The sequence below is a fragment of the Phyllosticta citriasiana genome (assembly GCF_038021145.1).
Source record: "Phyllosticta citriasiana strain CBS 120426 chromosome Unknown IWZ02scaffold_1, whole genome shotgun sequence".
NCBI lineage: Eukaryota > Fungi > Ascomycota > Dothideomycetes > Botryosphaeriales > Phyllostictaceae > Phyllosticta > Phyllosticta citriasiana.
In genome coordinates this window covers 393,989-406,784 of record NW_027117278.1, presented here as the reverse complement: position 1 = coordinate 406,784, position 12,796 = coordinate 393,989, and the positions used below count along the sequence as shown (strand labels likewise).

At 55.7% G+C, this 12,796-nt stretch overlaps 2 protein-coding genes across 2 annotated transcripts; both read right to left on the bottom strand.

Moving 5' to 3' along the window:
* Positions 1 to 217: 217 nt before the first annotated feature.
* On the bottom strand, positions 218 to 5,514 carry IWZ02DRAFT_4294 (uncharacterized protein). Its single transcript, XM_066765985.1, has 6 exons — positions 5,102 to 5,514; positions 4,840 to 4,902; positions 4,517 to 4,766; positions 2,095 to 4,464; positions 1,907 to 2,047; positions 218 to 1,859 (listed from the first exon to the last, which is right to left on the bottom strand). Exons 1-6 carry the CDS (start codon positions 5,288 to 5,290, stop codon positions 373 to 375), a joined length of 4,500 nt encoding a protein of 1,499 aa, XP_066626787.1. The 5' UTR covers positions 5,291 to 5,514; the 3' UTR covers positions 218 to 372.
* A 2,608-nt stretch (positions 5,515 to 8,122) lies between these two features.
* On the bottom strand, positions 8,123 to 12,638 carry IWZ02DRAFT_472733 (cyclic nucleotide-binding domain-containing protein; the record flags this gene model as incomplete). The annotated part of the gene is made up of 3 exons (XM_066768975.1): positions 8,123 to 8,939; positions 8,986 to 11,489; positions 12,614 to 12,638. The coding sequence occupies 3 exons, from the start codon at positions 12,636 to 12,638 to the stop codon at positions 8,589 to 8,591; spliced, it is 2,880 nt and encodes a 959-aa protein (XP_066626786.1). The 3' UTR covers positions 8,123 to 8,588.
* Between the last annotated feature and the right edge of the window lie 158 nt (positions 12,639 to 12,796).

The following is a 12,796-nucleotide window of genomic DNA, read 5'->3' as shown; positions in this document are numbered from 1 at the left end:
CGATCGCGTTGAGTTAATGAAAGATGGGATGCAGTGTGGTATCCGCTGAACAGGAAATCCATTAGCCAGCCTCAGCGGCCTCCGCTCCACCGGTATAAGGTCAAGACTGCGACAAGAAGAGACGTTATACAGGAGACAGTGAAGGTAAGAAAGGGACAGGTAGTAATAATACGCCAGGCCGCCATGGAAGCCTCTCAGTGCCAGGAAAGACGGGTCGCAAAGGAACGAAGCCGAGAGTTCCGTCCATCTCCATATAAACACAACCGCCCATCCACCCAACGCTCGTTGGATATTTTGTTTCATACGCAAACTCCAATCCCGCCCCTCAATCCCAAAAGCAGAGTACTCCTTTTGCATTCAAGTCGTACCAATTTAGTGCCCACTGGGCGTCACGCTCCTGTCACGTCGGCTCCCCATGGCCAGCATACCTCTCCTCACGCTCTTGGGGCTGGTTGACTTTGCTCCACTTGGCCCGTCTCCCTGCGTGCTTGCTTGGTCGGCAGGGACAAAGCTCGTCCTCAAGAGGACGGAGCCTGGCCCAGCCTTGACCATCTTTTCGCCACCCTGTCCCTGGTCGTCGAGGAAGAAAAGTGCCTCGCCAAGCTCTGCGTCTGCGCTCCATGTCGAGTGGTCGCGCACCGTCAGCTTGAACTGTGTATCCGCCGCGCATTGGGTGCGCACGGTCTCGCGATTCGGGTCAAAGTCGACAGCGCCGTTAGGAGACTTGGCGTCCTTGGTCTTGTGCACCTCCTTCATGTGACCTTTGCTGTCTGCTTTGGAAATGTGGACGCGCACATTGGCCGACGCGGGATAGTCCATGGCCGTGAGAATAGAGATGGTGGCGAGGCCAAGCTCGCCGCTGCCAGGGGTAACACTGACTCCCGAGAGAGACGGTGCGCCGACAGATTTGTGACGGGAATGCGGAGTGCCGGGGGTATCCCGCTCTTGACCGTCGACGTTGACCTGCGGCGGAGTGCTTGGGGGACGATCGCCGTTTGCGACGGCAGCGGGCACCTCTTCGTCGTCCGAGTCCGGAGAACCTTGAGACTTGCGGCGGCGAGCAAAGTTGAAAGCCTTGCCCACTCCACCACCGACAAAGGTAGCACCCTTGATGACATTGCCACCGACGAATGCCGCACCCTTCCCAACACCCTTGACGGGTGCTCCAATGACCTTTCCTGGCGCGGCAAAGGTGCCACTAAACGTTGATGAGCCCTGGCGAGAGCGCAAGACGTAGTCAGGCTTGAACAACATCTTAAGTCGAATGACTCCACTCTTTCCGTTCAGTTTGAGCGTGACTTCGGATTGCCTGAATGGCTCGAGTTGCGTCAGGTCAATGGGGGCAGAACCCAAAAGGTCGGCCTTGTCGCCAAAGTCCCAGTCGTAGACAACGACTTCAAATTTAGCGGAAGTCCGGCTCCTCACTTGCACCTCGAAAAATTCATTCCAAGCGGGGTGCAGCGTCTTCTTTTGCTTGTTCGTCTTGTAGACATCCTTGTCGTTGAGAACAAACTTGCAGTATGGATCGGAGTAACCGTTTCTATCGGCAGCGGGCAGATCCGCAGCATCGAGAACGTCGACACGGAGGTTGCCACTGTTGTTGAAGGACTCGGATGGATCGAGCTCCATCTTGAGGGGCATGTACTTGAGAGAAACAGTGATCTTGCTTTCGTGGCCATCCTTATCCCGGAGGGTAAGCTGGGTTGGGGTGTAGAGGCAGCGCTTGAGCACATCCAAGGTTGCGCCTTGCAGCTTCCCAAGAACGTGGTCCTCTTCACCTTCACCCTTCTTGTCGGCGTGCTCTATGAGACGGAGTGTAATTCGCGAAAAGTCAAGTTCGCGCACCATTGCCTCGCCAACTGTACACAATTAGCAAGAGTCGAGTCTAAAAGCTAGTGTAACCTACTGTCGTTGAAAGTCATTTGCTTTGACCGAATCTTGGTGGAAGTGTAGCTTGGGAAGACATTGTCGTCCATGAGAACCTCGAGATAACAGTCCGTCTTTGTCAATTCACCGTCAATGATCTTGAAAACCAAAAGACCAGACTCTGTTCATGGTCAGAAGTGATGCATGCAATGGAGCCACAAGACGTACCGTATTCTTGGAGGTTGTCCGGCGTGAGGACAAGCTTTTCCACTTTAGGTCTGAGGTCGATAGAGTTCTTCTGGAGTAAGGCCGTCTCCGTTTGCTCCTTCTCACCCTCTGCCAACTTCTTGGCAAGGTCAGTGGTGCTACCGTTCGTCGACTCGGCTCGAAGCGGCGTATCGGGGAGAGATGATGCGTTGCTGGGCTTAGCAGAGTGGCCTCTGCGGGTGTCCATGCTACTCCTGCTGTCACTGTCGTCTTCTTCGGGATCAGCGACAGGATAGAACGGATAAAACGAGGTCGAGTAGTTGATGGCACCCCTCGAGCTAGCCGTGGGGCCAGTCTTGAGTCCACCAGACCTGATGGTCTTGTCCTCGTGAACAGCGAATTCACCATTTTCTTCCTTGTGCAGAAAGTTCTTGACGGTCAATTCCAAATGGCCCAGGGGCCGGTCCTTGCCGAAGCCTTCCTCATCCATGCACTCCAGCACAATGACCTGGCGGTCAGAGTGAACAGGCACGTAGAGGACTTCATCAAAGTCGGGGTTGAGGTTGTTTTGGAAAGTGACGGTTCGAGTGACTTGGATGCCCGAGAGCAAAGCGCGGATGTATGGATCGGACTTGCCCATGGTCTCGACGTTGCGTAGATCCCGTGCGTTGAGGATGTGAATTCGCATGACACCAACAGGCTTGAGATAGCCCGCCGAGTCGCCGAGAGATCCCTTGAGATCAACAGGCTTCCACTGAAGGTTCATCTTGACACGTCCGCTCTTTGCGCCGGCCAGCGAGAACCAGTCCTTGCCTTCGTCCATCATGCGCATCATGTCTTCAAGCTTGATTTGATATTTGCCGAGAATCGGGTCAGCGGCCAGGTCACGGTCGTCCTTGATCACGAGACCCAGCTTGGCCTTTTTCCTGTCCATGATGAGCATTTCCTTGCTTGCGTCGGGCCAGATTGGGTTGTTTGTGCGCTTCAATTTCTTGGAAATGTGGACCTCTTTGCCGTTCAATAGCAGGACCGCATAGGGGTTGAGCTGTCCAATCATGCTCTTGCTGCCGTCAAGCTCCTTGGCCTGTTCAACCGTAAACTTGGCAATGCCAGTAAGAGACTCTGGTGGAGGCAGCTCGGTGCCATCCTCAGTCTTCATAGCCTCGAGAACAGGGAAAAATCGGAGGGTAGCGTGGATGATACCACGTGGTTTGCCATTGGCCATGACCTCCAGGACCTCGTTCTCATACTCGTGAATCTCTTCGAGCTTATCGAGTGACCAGGAAGCAAGTCCAAGGTCCTTGTCTTTGCGGTATTCGTTGTAGTCGTACACATGAAAAGTCAACTGATCAGTGAGAGAAGTGACAATGATGTTGTGCGTTTCGTTCCACTTGGGGTTGGCGTTTTCAAAAATCGTCTTGGTGCGACCAAGCTCATCTCGGTCGTTGACGGAGAAGGTGACATATGGGTCGACGATGCCAGAAAATTTGTCGGGATTCTTCAAGCCTTGGGCCCCATGGAATTGGACCTGCACGACACCGATGGCCTGATCCACTGGGTTTCCAGCCAGCATCTTGGCAATCTCAATCGGGAAGACATTAGGCGCATACATCATTGGTCCCAAGTTGGCGTGGATCTGATCCTGGATGAACGATTCGAGGCCGGGAACAAAGTTGATGTCGAATCCAAAGGTGTCGCCACCCAAAGGCTTGCAGACATAATCAATGTGCGGACGGTCCAAAAAGCAGAATTCCACCTTTTCAATGTGGGGGAAAGGAATCTGGAGCTTGACCTTGAGTCTCATAAGGCCCGAAAAGGCCATGTCCTCGACAATCACATCAAGACCCTTGCTGACCATGCCCTTTCCGACGCGGACCTCAAGGACAACCTTGGGATTTTGCTTGTTCTTGATTTGGCGTGCCGTCAGGTCCGAGACGTCGTTTGGCATGAAGCTGAATTTCCAGTCCATCAAAACAATATCGTCTTGTGCCTTGGGATACGTCTTGACGTGCTCCATGCGCGGAGGCTTTGTTCCCAACACAAAGAGCTTCATTCTCAAGCTGTCCAGAAAAGCCGGGCAGGAGGTAGACAGGACCTGGTCCACAGAATTGACAATGGTCTCGCAAAGCACCGGCGCGTAAATCGGCCAGAACTTGACGAGGAAGCTGTTGATCCACTCCAAGCTCTCAGTATCCGTCTCCAAGCGTTGTCGAGATAGTTCGCGGCTAATGTCGTCCTTGAAATTGCGACGCACACGCCGTATAGAGGTGCGATAGTATGTGGCGCAAAAGGCCATGATGATAAAAATCCAGCCCAGTCCGCCGCCGAGCAGCGTTGTAACGTAGGTCATGAGGGCTGTGAAAACGATGATGCCGGCGTTGTGATACCAATCTGAATAGTATCAGCTTGCACTCTCCTGCCGAACCACTTGTCGCCTACGTACCTCCATAAAACTTCTCGTCTAGCTTTCCTTCTATCCACGTCTGGTGGTCAAGCAATGTGCCCTCATCCTCGACGTCTCCGCCGGGCATGCCAAACTGTGGTGCCCAGCCGACCCTTTCCCACCGTTTTTCGTCATCTTCTTCCGGTGCGTGTCCGTTTGTTTCGGCTTTGTCGGTGGTGGGGGTTGGAGGTTCTGCGGCAACAGCCTTGTCGGCCGAGGGAAGGTTGTAGTCTGGACCTGTACCGTCATCCTGGACTTGGATTAGCGGAACGGTGGTCTTGTGGCGAAACAGACGCATGGCTTTTGAGGATCCATCGACTTACTACATCGGAGACCAGGGCGGTGGCTTTTGGTTTATGTTCATGGTGAAAGTCGGAAGGGACATGCTGGCAATAGCAACACGTCAGTGCTTTGATCTATGCAACGACCAGGCGCCAATTTCAGCGCGAGAGGGCCATGGTCGTGGACGAGGAAGCTGTCTCCGAGCGCAGCCATGCGCGGGCGTGGAGGACCGAGGTGGGGCGAAGGGCAGTCAAGCTCCAAAGCTGGAGATGGTTCGCCGTTGTACGAGGACAGAGCACTCACCGATCTGGCCTGGGCAGCCTTCTCTTCTGGCGAAGCATCAGGATCAAAGGCTAGAGCAGCGCCACCGGCTTTCTTCGCCTCCTTGACCACCTTTTCCTCGGCATCTTCGGGAGAGACGATTGAATTGGGGTCCTGGGCAGCTTCGACGGCCCCCTGCTGCTTGAGCTCGGCCTCATTTTTCGAAGCCATGACACCCGCACAGAGGTCGGCCTATGCGGGAGCTGGTGATGTGTATTATGAATGGGCGGGAGCGAAGGTCGATGGAAGGGCACGGCAGGGTCAATGGCGACGGAGAGAACGAGGTGGAAAGGTGACGAGATGAGCGAGTGGTGGCCTGTCGAGCTCTGGAAGCTCTGGAGCCGGGCGATCGGGAGGTGGTGGAGGGGGACAGAGAAAGGCAGCCAAGAGGCACACGCAGCTTGTGCTTGGTCCATTAGCGCTGGGCCCCCCGCAACGCAACGCGGCAGCCAAACTTACTCAGTTGTTCTTCTGTGTATCGCCTTGAGACAGCTTGTCAACTACTGCCAGGGCCGCGCTGTCAAGCGTTTCTTATATATTCTAGCGCCCAACGAGCATTCAGCCGGTTTTCTGGTGGTTGCGCAACGGCACTGAGTCTGCTGTTCCTGAGCTAGCACCAAACGAAGGCAGAGAATCCACGTCGCAACATCTGGGCCCATCACCACCGACATGGATGACGGCAACGATGACGCTGATCGCTCAGGCCCCTGCGGATCAACCTGAGGTGGCCTCCAGCCTCACGCACACACGCCATGGTCATTCATTACTTCCAACCCGCCTGTTGCGCGGCACCACGCTGCATGGCCTCCAGACCGAAAAGACGGCTGGCCTCTTCTCCCGCCATGTGGGCCGGCCGGCGGAGAAAGTGTCGCCTTGCCCCCGCACTGAATGGATAGCCGTGGAGATCCACCCCTTCTGGAAGCTCAGAGGGCACAGAAACAGCTCGACACATTCTTCGAAAATCCAACCGAAGCCAGGAACTAACTTTATCTGGGTTGAGTCGATTGACGTCAGCTGGATTGGCGGTGCGCCGCTGCCGGTGGGGCTCCAATCAGACGGCCCCCCTCGGCTTACCCGCCGACCGTCCCTGGGTTTCGCAAGAAGCCACGCACTACCAAATCCGCCCCGTTTGTCACCAACCAAACTCAAACACTGCCTGGTCAATCGAAGATGCTACTATACCCGCCCGAACCCTAATTGGACACTCGACAATTCCGCTGCCTGCTGTCGACCAAGCCACATTCCCAACGCACCACGACGCTCAATCCAACCGCTCAGGTAAGCGAAATCACCGACTGCTCTCGCGAAGGCACTCAACTGGCACTCACCCTCGACAAATCACCCCTGAACCCCTTTTTACCATGCCCATCTCGCTACAGCTTTCCACCCGGCATGGAGCGGCCGAGGGCAACAAACTCGCCATCATCTGTCGACACTCTCGGACCTTCGCCTTCCGAAGACAGCCGCCGTCTGTACAAAAGTGTCGGCTTCTCGGCAGGAGGAGTTCGAAAGGGATTGATGACAGCGCAATGTCAACCCCCTTCTTGGCTCCTCGATTTAAACTTTGTCCGCGCCCCGCCTTTTCGCCAATCACGCTCCGCAGCTGCCTGTCATATGGGGTAACTCGACCCTAAATCGTGGACATGTCGTGCCGCGCCAAGGTCGTTCCCAGCTGCATCGAAGCCTTTGTTCGCCAAGAGGAAAAATTTTGAAAGCAGTCGCTTGGTCTCTCAACCCGCTGTGATGACGTAGTCTAACAAAGCGTTCTGAGTAATCGACTTGTATTGGATTGAGAGGTTGTTGTTCTAACTAGCTTGGGCTGCTCCAGTCGTCGACAGCTAACTGGCCGCCAAGCCGGCAGATCTTCGGTCCGGCACCGCACAATGCTTTCTTACAGTGTTGGGCCTGACATGCGTTTATCAACATCAACTACCTCCGCCTGTCATCTAAGACAACGCAATTGCAATTGCGTCCACAAACAAGAATGGATGGCTTGGGTTGTTTTTATGCTGCAAAGAAGCCACAACGAGAACTGATTTGACCAGAGCCGCACTCCTCCCACTTCGGGCCTCTCATGACTAGCACACATCGTCGCGTAGAGTCGCGGGTGACCCGCGCCAACTCAAAGTACTTCCACAAGTCAAAGGCCCGATCCGGCTCACGTTGACATTGGTCTGCCGGTGCTTGTGATTTCAGAGCAGATGATCGCAAGATGATTGGCCAGGCACCTCACCCGCGCCTTATGCTTACGCTACATCACCACGCTTATGTATGATGTGTGCGCGAACCACACAGAGAGGCCACGACACAGCGCATGTGATCGGATCAATTGCCATAAAGAATAGGTTAAGTCATTGATGAGTAGTACGGATGGAGCGGTGCGCTGTGATAGCAACCGCGTCTGCTCCGCCACCATAACGACCATGACTGACGATGCAAAGATTGTACGAGAAGGTAAAAGAGGAAGAGAGGAGAAGAGGGGTCCGTTGAGCGAGAGCGATAGAAGGAACAGCGAAGTAAAAAGGGAGGCCCATTAGCGTCGGCATGTCCAAGCCTTGGTCCACACCAGCCAGCCAACCAGACAGACAGGTAGACAGATAGGTAGGTCGCGCGTAGATGAAGAAGAAGCAGGGAAAAGAAGAAGACGCCATCCCAAAATGCGCCCCGCACCTATCCTCCCATCCATCAACCTATCATGCAACAGCGACAACGACAATAACGACAGCAGCAGCAAAAGCATTATGTGGCTCGATCGTGTCCATCCCGGCGTGAAGAGGAAAAATGTGAAGGAGAAAAGAAGAGAAAAGCGCAAAATAGAGGAGAAAAACAAAAAAATGGCATCCAAATCTTCTTTCTTCTTGCCCACCACAAGACGCCGAACCCCGGGTAATGATGAGTGATGATGATGATGACGACGACGACGAACAACGACGACGATGAGTGATGGTAGTACAACGACAACAACAACAATATAGCAATGTTCCCCCCCTCCCCCCCCCAAAACCCAAAAGAAAAAAAAGAAAAAAAAGAAAAAATCGCCCAATCCCAAGAAAAAATGATTCCCCTCACCCAGAGGACATGGGCATCATGTCATGCCGCTCCAACCATCCAGCCAGCCAACCAAATCCCCGCCCAATTCTTTTGTCCAGATCCTTCTTCTTCTTCATCCATGATGGTCTTGTCATGGTCGATTCATTCGTAGTGCAACATATAGAAGGGAACCAAGACTTTTCCCCTTTCCCTACTGATTCGTATCATTCTCTCATGACCTTTTTTTCGCGGCGCCACGAGACGGCCTACGCCGCTGCCACCAACCCCACCAGCGCCAGCCGCCTCCGCCAAACCGCCGTCCAAGCCCCAGCCATCGCTTGGTTGACGTTGGCGGCGTTGGCGGCGGCCTGGCAGCTTGCTGTCGCTGTCGCTGGCGCTGGCGTTTCTCCTCCTCTTCTTTTTCCTCTTGGTCGGTGATTCATAAGCGCGACGCCCGCCATCGCCCGTCGGCCACGGTGCTGAACTTGACGCCGCGCCCCTTGCGCGCCACGCCGCCGTTCATCAGCCATCGCGACAAATTCTTGCACTGCGACACGTCAAAGTCGTCCAGGTCCGAGCACCCTTCGAGAATGGCTTCAACGCCTGTGCCCGTGACGCGCACGCAGCCGCGCACCGAGAGATATCTAAGCTCGAGTAGGTGAAGCGATATGGAGCGGAGCGACGAGTCGGAGACGGCAGAGCCGCAAAAGGCGAGGTTGAGATGCGTCAGCGACGGGCAGCCCAGAGCAACGACCTCGGTGGCTGTGTCGGACAGCGCGCAGCAAAAGGACTAAATGATCAGCACTGGCAATTCATGACAGATACGGCGTGCTTACAAGATCGAGCTCCTTGAGGTTCTTTGCGGCATTCGTTAAAAACACAATGGCATTATCCGTAAGATACGTGCAGTCGGCAAGGCAAATTTTGGTAAGGTTCGGAAAAGGGTAGACGCTCCAGTGCTGGAATCCCTGGTCTGTTATGGTCGTGCATCTCGTAAGGTCAATCTCTTGGAGGCGTGTGCTCGCGTGGACTGCAATGTGCGCCATGCTGCGGTCCGTAATGTGCTTGCAGTAGCTCAGCGTGAGCTTCCTTAGCTTGGGACAACCGACGACGGTCCCGGGCGGGAGCTGCTGAACCTGCTGCTGTTGCATCCGGCGGCCATAGCGTCCGTTCATGTGGTGCTGCTGCGCCTGTTGCAAGTAGCCTGGGGGCAGCTCAGGCACGACCCAGCCAATGACGCGGGCGAGGAGATTATCGCCCACCTTGCGGCAGTTACTGAGGTCGACCTCCTCGAGGCCCTTGGCCTTGTTCACCATTTCGAGGACGGCTTGTCCGGTAATGTCCCAGACAGACTTCATCCTCCACTGTCTGACATTGGCGCCACATGTGGTGGCAAGCGCGGTGAAGCCTTCGTCAGTAAGGTGGAAGCAGTTGCTAATGTCGACGTAGCGGGGGCGCTGGCCGACAAAGGGACAAATGATTTTCGTAATGACATGATCGTTGATGCGGCGGTTATAAGGAGCGAGGTCCAACGTATGCAAAAGACTGGGCGATGAGGACAGGATTTTGAGCCAATGCATAGACACGCGACGAAGATGCATGAGCTCCTTGATGTCAAGGTACTGAAAGATTCGGACCAAGATGACGTCGGGCAGTGTTCCTTTACCCCTACGGCTCGGCCTGCGCACCACCTTTTGGCGTTTAAAGGAGCTTGAGCGTTCGGGTGTCAGGCGCTCCTCTTGCTTAAAGATCGGGGAAGGTAATAAACCGTTTCTCGTTGGGCTGGGGCTGCTGCGCGCAGGACCTTCCCGGCCCTTGAGTGTCTCCTGGGCCGGCTCTTGCACTGGAGGCGCGCCTGGCGTCGGTGGTGCCAGGGACGCCCGCCGAGATCTCGAGCGCGCATTTTCCAAGTCTACATTGAGGAACGGGTCGGGGTCAAAGTGGTCAATAAGCAAATCATCTTCCTTCGGTCTCAGGGGGAAGGTGGAGTCCTTGGTCTCGGTAAACATGACGGCCGGCAGGCTCTTCCTCCGCTCTGGGGCCCGATCAATGAGCGCGAGCTCGTTGATGGCAGGGGTGCCGTCAAAAGCATCTGGCATGGCCGTGTCTTGGTCACCCGGGACGTCGACCTTGCGCGCCTCGAGACGCTCCTTGGCCGTGTTTTCGACCTGTTGCCGCAGCTCGGGCGAGCATTTTTGCCAAAATTCATTCAAAACATCGCCGCCAATTGTCAAGCATTCGACCAGCGCAATTGACCGAACAGTTGCCGTTCGCGTCGGCGCCAGATCCAAGCTGACAACCTCTCCAAAATACTGGCCCTGCTTGAGTCTGGCAATCACGTGTTGGATGTTTTTGGGGCTGGATTGCTTTTTGCGCGTGGCCTCGTCCGGCGGCCGCTCAATGACGACTTCGACCTCGCCGCGAATAATGAAGAAGACGTCGCGGCCGTGCGAGCCCTGTTGCACAATGTCGGTAAAGGGCGGATATGTCCTAGGTGAGGCATTGAGGCCGAGAAAGTGCAGAATGTCTGACGGCAGGCTGGAAAAGAGGGGCATTTCTTTGAGCAGCTGGCGGACGTTTACAGAGCCGCTCCCGAGCGCACTGGCAGCGGCTGCTTCGGCCAGACCAGGGCTCGGAGACTTGCGCTTCTTGCTGTTGACGACGACTTCTCCGTCGCGCAGCTCACCGGCCTCGCCCATTTCCACGTCGCCATCAGACGTCTCCCGATGCCGCTTGACGCTGCGCGAGGGGGCCCGGTTGTGCTTTTTGGTATCTCGGAGCTCCTTCTTCTTGCGCTCAAGAATGGCCAATCGCTCCTTAGCCTCATCCAGGATGGACTGCTCGACCTCGGGGAAGCCGGGCAACTCCTTTTTGAGGTCTCCCTTGTCCAAGCGGACGACCATTGAGCGCATCTGAGCAACAATGGTGGCGGTTCGGGGTATTTCCATCAAGATGCCAATTTCTCCAAAGAAGGCGCCGGGCTTGAGCTCAGCAAAGGTACTCTCGCCGTCGCGCGAGGTGACGCGGACGGCGCCTCGCACCAGCCAGTACATTGCTTTGGCATCGTCGCCTTCGGATATGATTGTGTCGTGTGGCGAGTAGAGCTGGGGGCGCAGGTGGGCGCCGATGGCGGCAAGGAACGTGTCTGGAGCGGATTGGAACAGAGGAAACGAGCGCAGGCGGTCGATGAGCTCCAGAGGCAGACCCTGAATGGTGGAGGCGGCCAGAGGCGATGGACGGACAGGCTTGGTGGGGTTTGTCTCGGAGTCGAAGGCGCGTATCAAGGCGAAGGGATCGGGGACAGGACCGCCATTCATCTTGTTGGCGTAGACGGTCGGGCCTTGGGCCCGGTGGTGTCGCCGCATCTGAGGCTGACGGCGTCGTCGCGCGAGGCGAGGGGCGTGGGGTTCGGGAGGAATGGTGAGAGGAGGGGACGCGTCGTCGTCTAGGAGGGACAGGAGGGCGACCAAGAAGGGTTACGTAAGGCGGGGAGGATTGGAAGCAGGTCAGAGAAACACCCGTTGCAACATTGCTCGAATACGGAGTAACGGTTATGGAATCGAAGCCGCCGGGCGACGGCTATATAGGCGGGAGTGTGGAAGGAATGGGCAGGCGAGGGTGTTGGCAGACAAGCGGTGACCGTTGATCAGTGGGACTGGGCGTACGAGGGGAACTTGGAGCGGAGCGGATATTTCGCAGGACAGCACGGTCGGACGGCAGCAGCCGGCGGGGAGAAGGAAGCCGGAACAAGAACGGCGACGAGGGATAGGAATGGAGTGGTGAGAGGATGTCGTCGCGAAGGAGTGGAGGAGTCGAAAAAGTAGGTGGACAAGTAAGGTAGGTAGGTAGGTGGTAGGTGGTAGGTGGGTGTCGTTCGGATTGGTCACGGCGGGGATTTGTTTGCAAGGTGGGACTGGGGCACGCGATAACGATGCGATGGAAGCAGACGTCTTTTTTTCTTCGAAAACGCTTCTGGAAGCGGGCCACAGACCGAAATGCGACACAGGCTGCAGGGCAGGGCAGGGCAGGGCAGGGCAGGGCAAACGATATAGTGCAGCTGGATGGTGAAGATGCTGAGACAGTTGAGGCCACTAAGGTGCTGCTGCGTGAGGCTCCAAGCTCTCAATGTCATCCGTCGGTCGATGATAAGGGGTTCCCTGCCTTCAGTCGACCTGACCTGGGCTGGCTGTCCGTCGCCTTGGCCGCTGTCGTGACTGTGTTAACAGGGAGGTCAATGTGGAGGGGTTCGTGCCTGAGGCTCAAGGGACCAAGCCAAAACGATTGTCGCACGCAGAAGCCATGGACGGGAGTCGGCCATACATGGCTTTTGGCTCAACGCCAGCCAGGCTTTTTACTTTCTTTTTTTTATTTTATTTTGCTTTTTTTTTTTCTTCCCTTCTTCAGCCGCTGAAACAGGTCTCGATGGTTGCGGAAACAGGGCTATGTGACTAAGCACCAACGCACAAATACCGCGTCTCCAAGTCAGCATAGTGGCCTCTGACAGCCAGTCCTTACAGCCACTAATACCAGTCTATCCCCATTCAGACATTCCTTGCCTGATCTGCTCTAGGACCAGCCCGCTTGTGTCTGTGACTCGGCGCTGACCAGCATCAACTCCATCCCAGGGCAACTCACAAGAAGTGAGTG

Coding starts and splice junctions, on each gene's coding strand:
- IWZ02DRAFT_4294 (XM_066765985.1), bottom strand. CDS start 5,290: ATGGCTTCGAAAAATGAGGCCGAGCTCAAGCAGCAGGGGGCCGTCGAA. Junction 4,903..5,101: donor AGGCTGCCCAGGCCAGATCG/GTGAGTGCTCTG, acceptor TGCTATTGCCAG/CATGTCCCTTCCGACTTTCA. Junction 1,860..1,906: donor GCAAATGACTTTCAACGACA/GTAGGTTACACT, acceptor AATTGTGTACAG/TTGGCGAGGCAATGGTGCGC.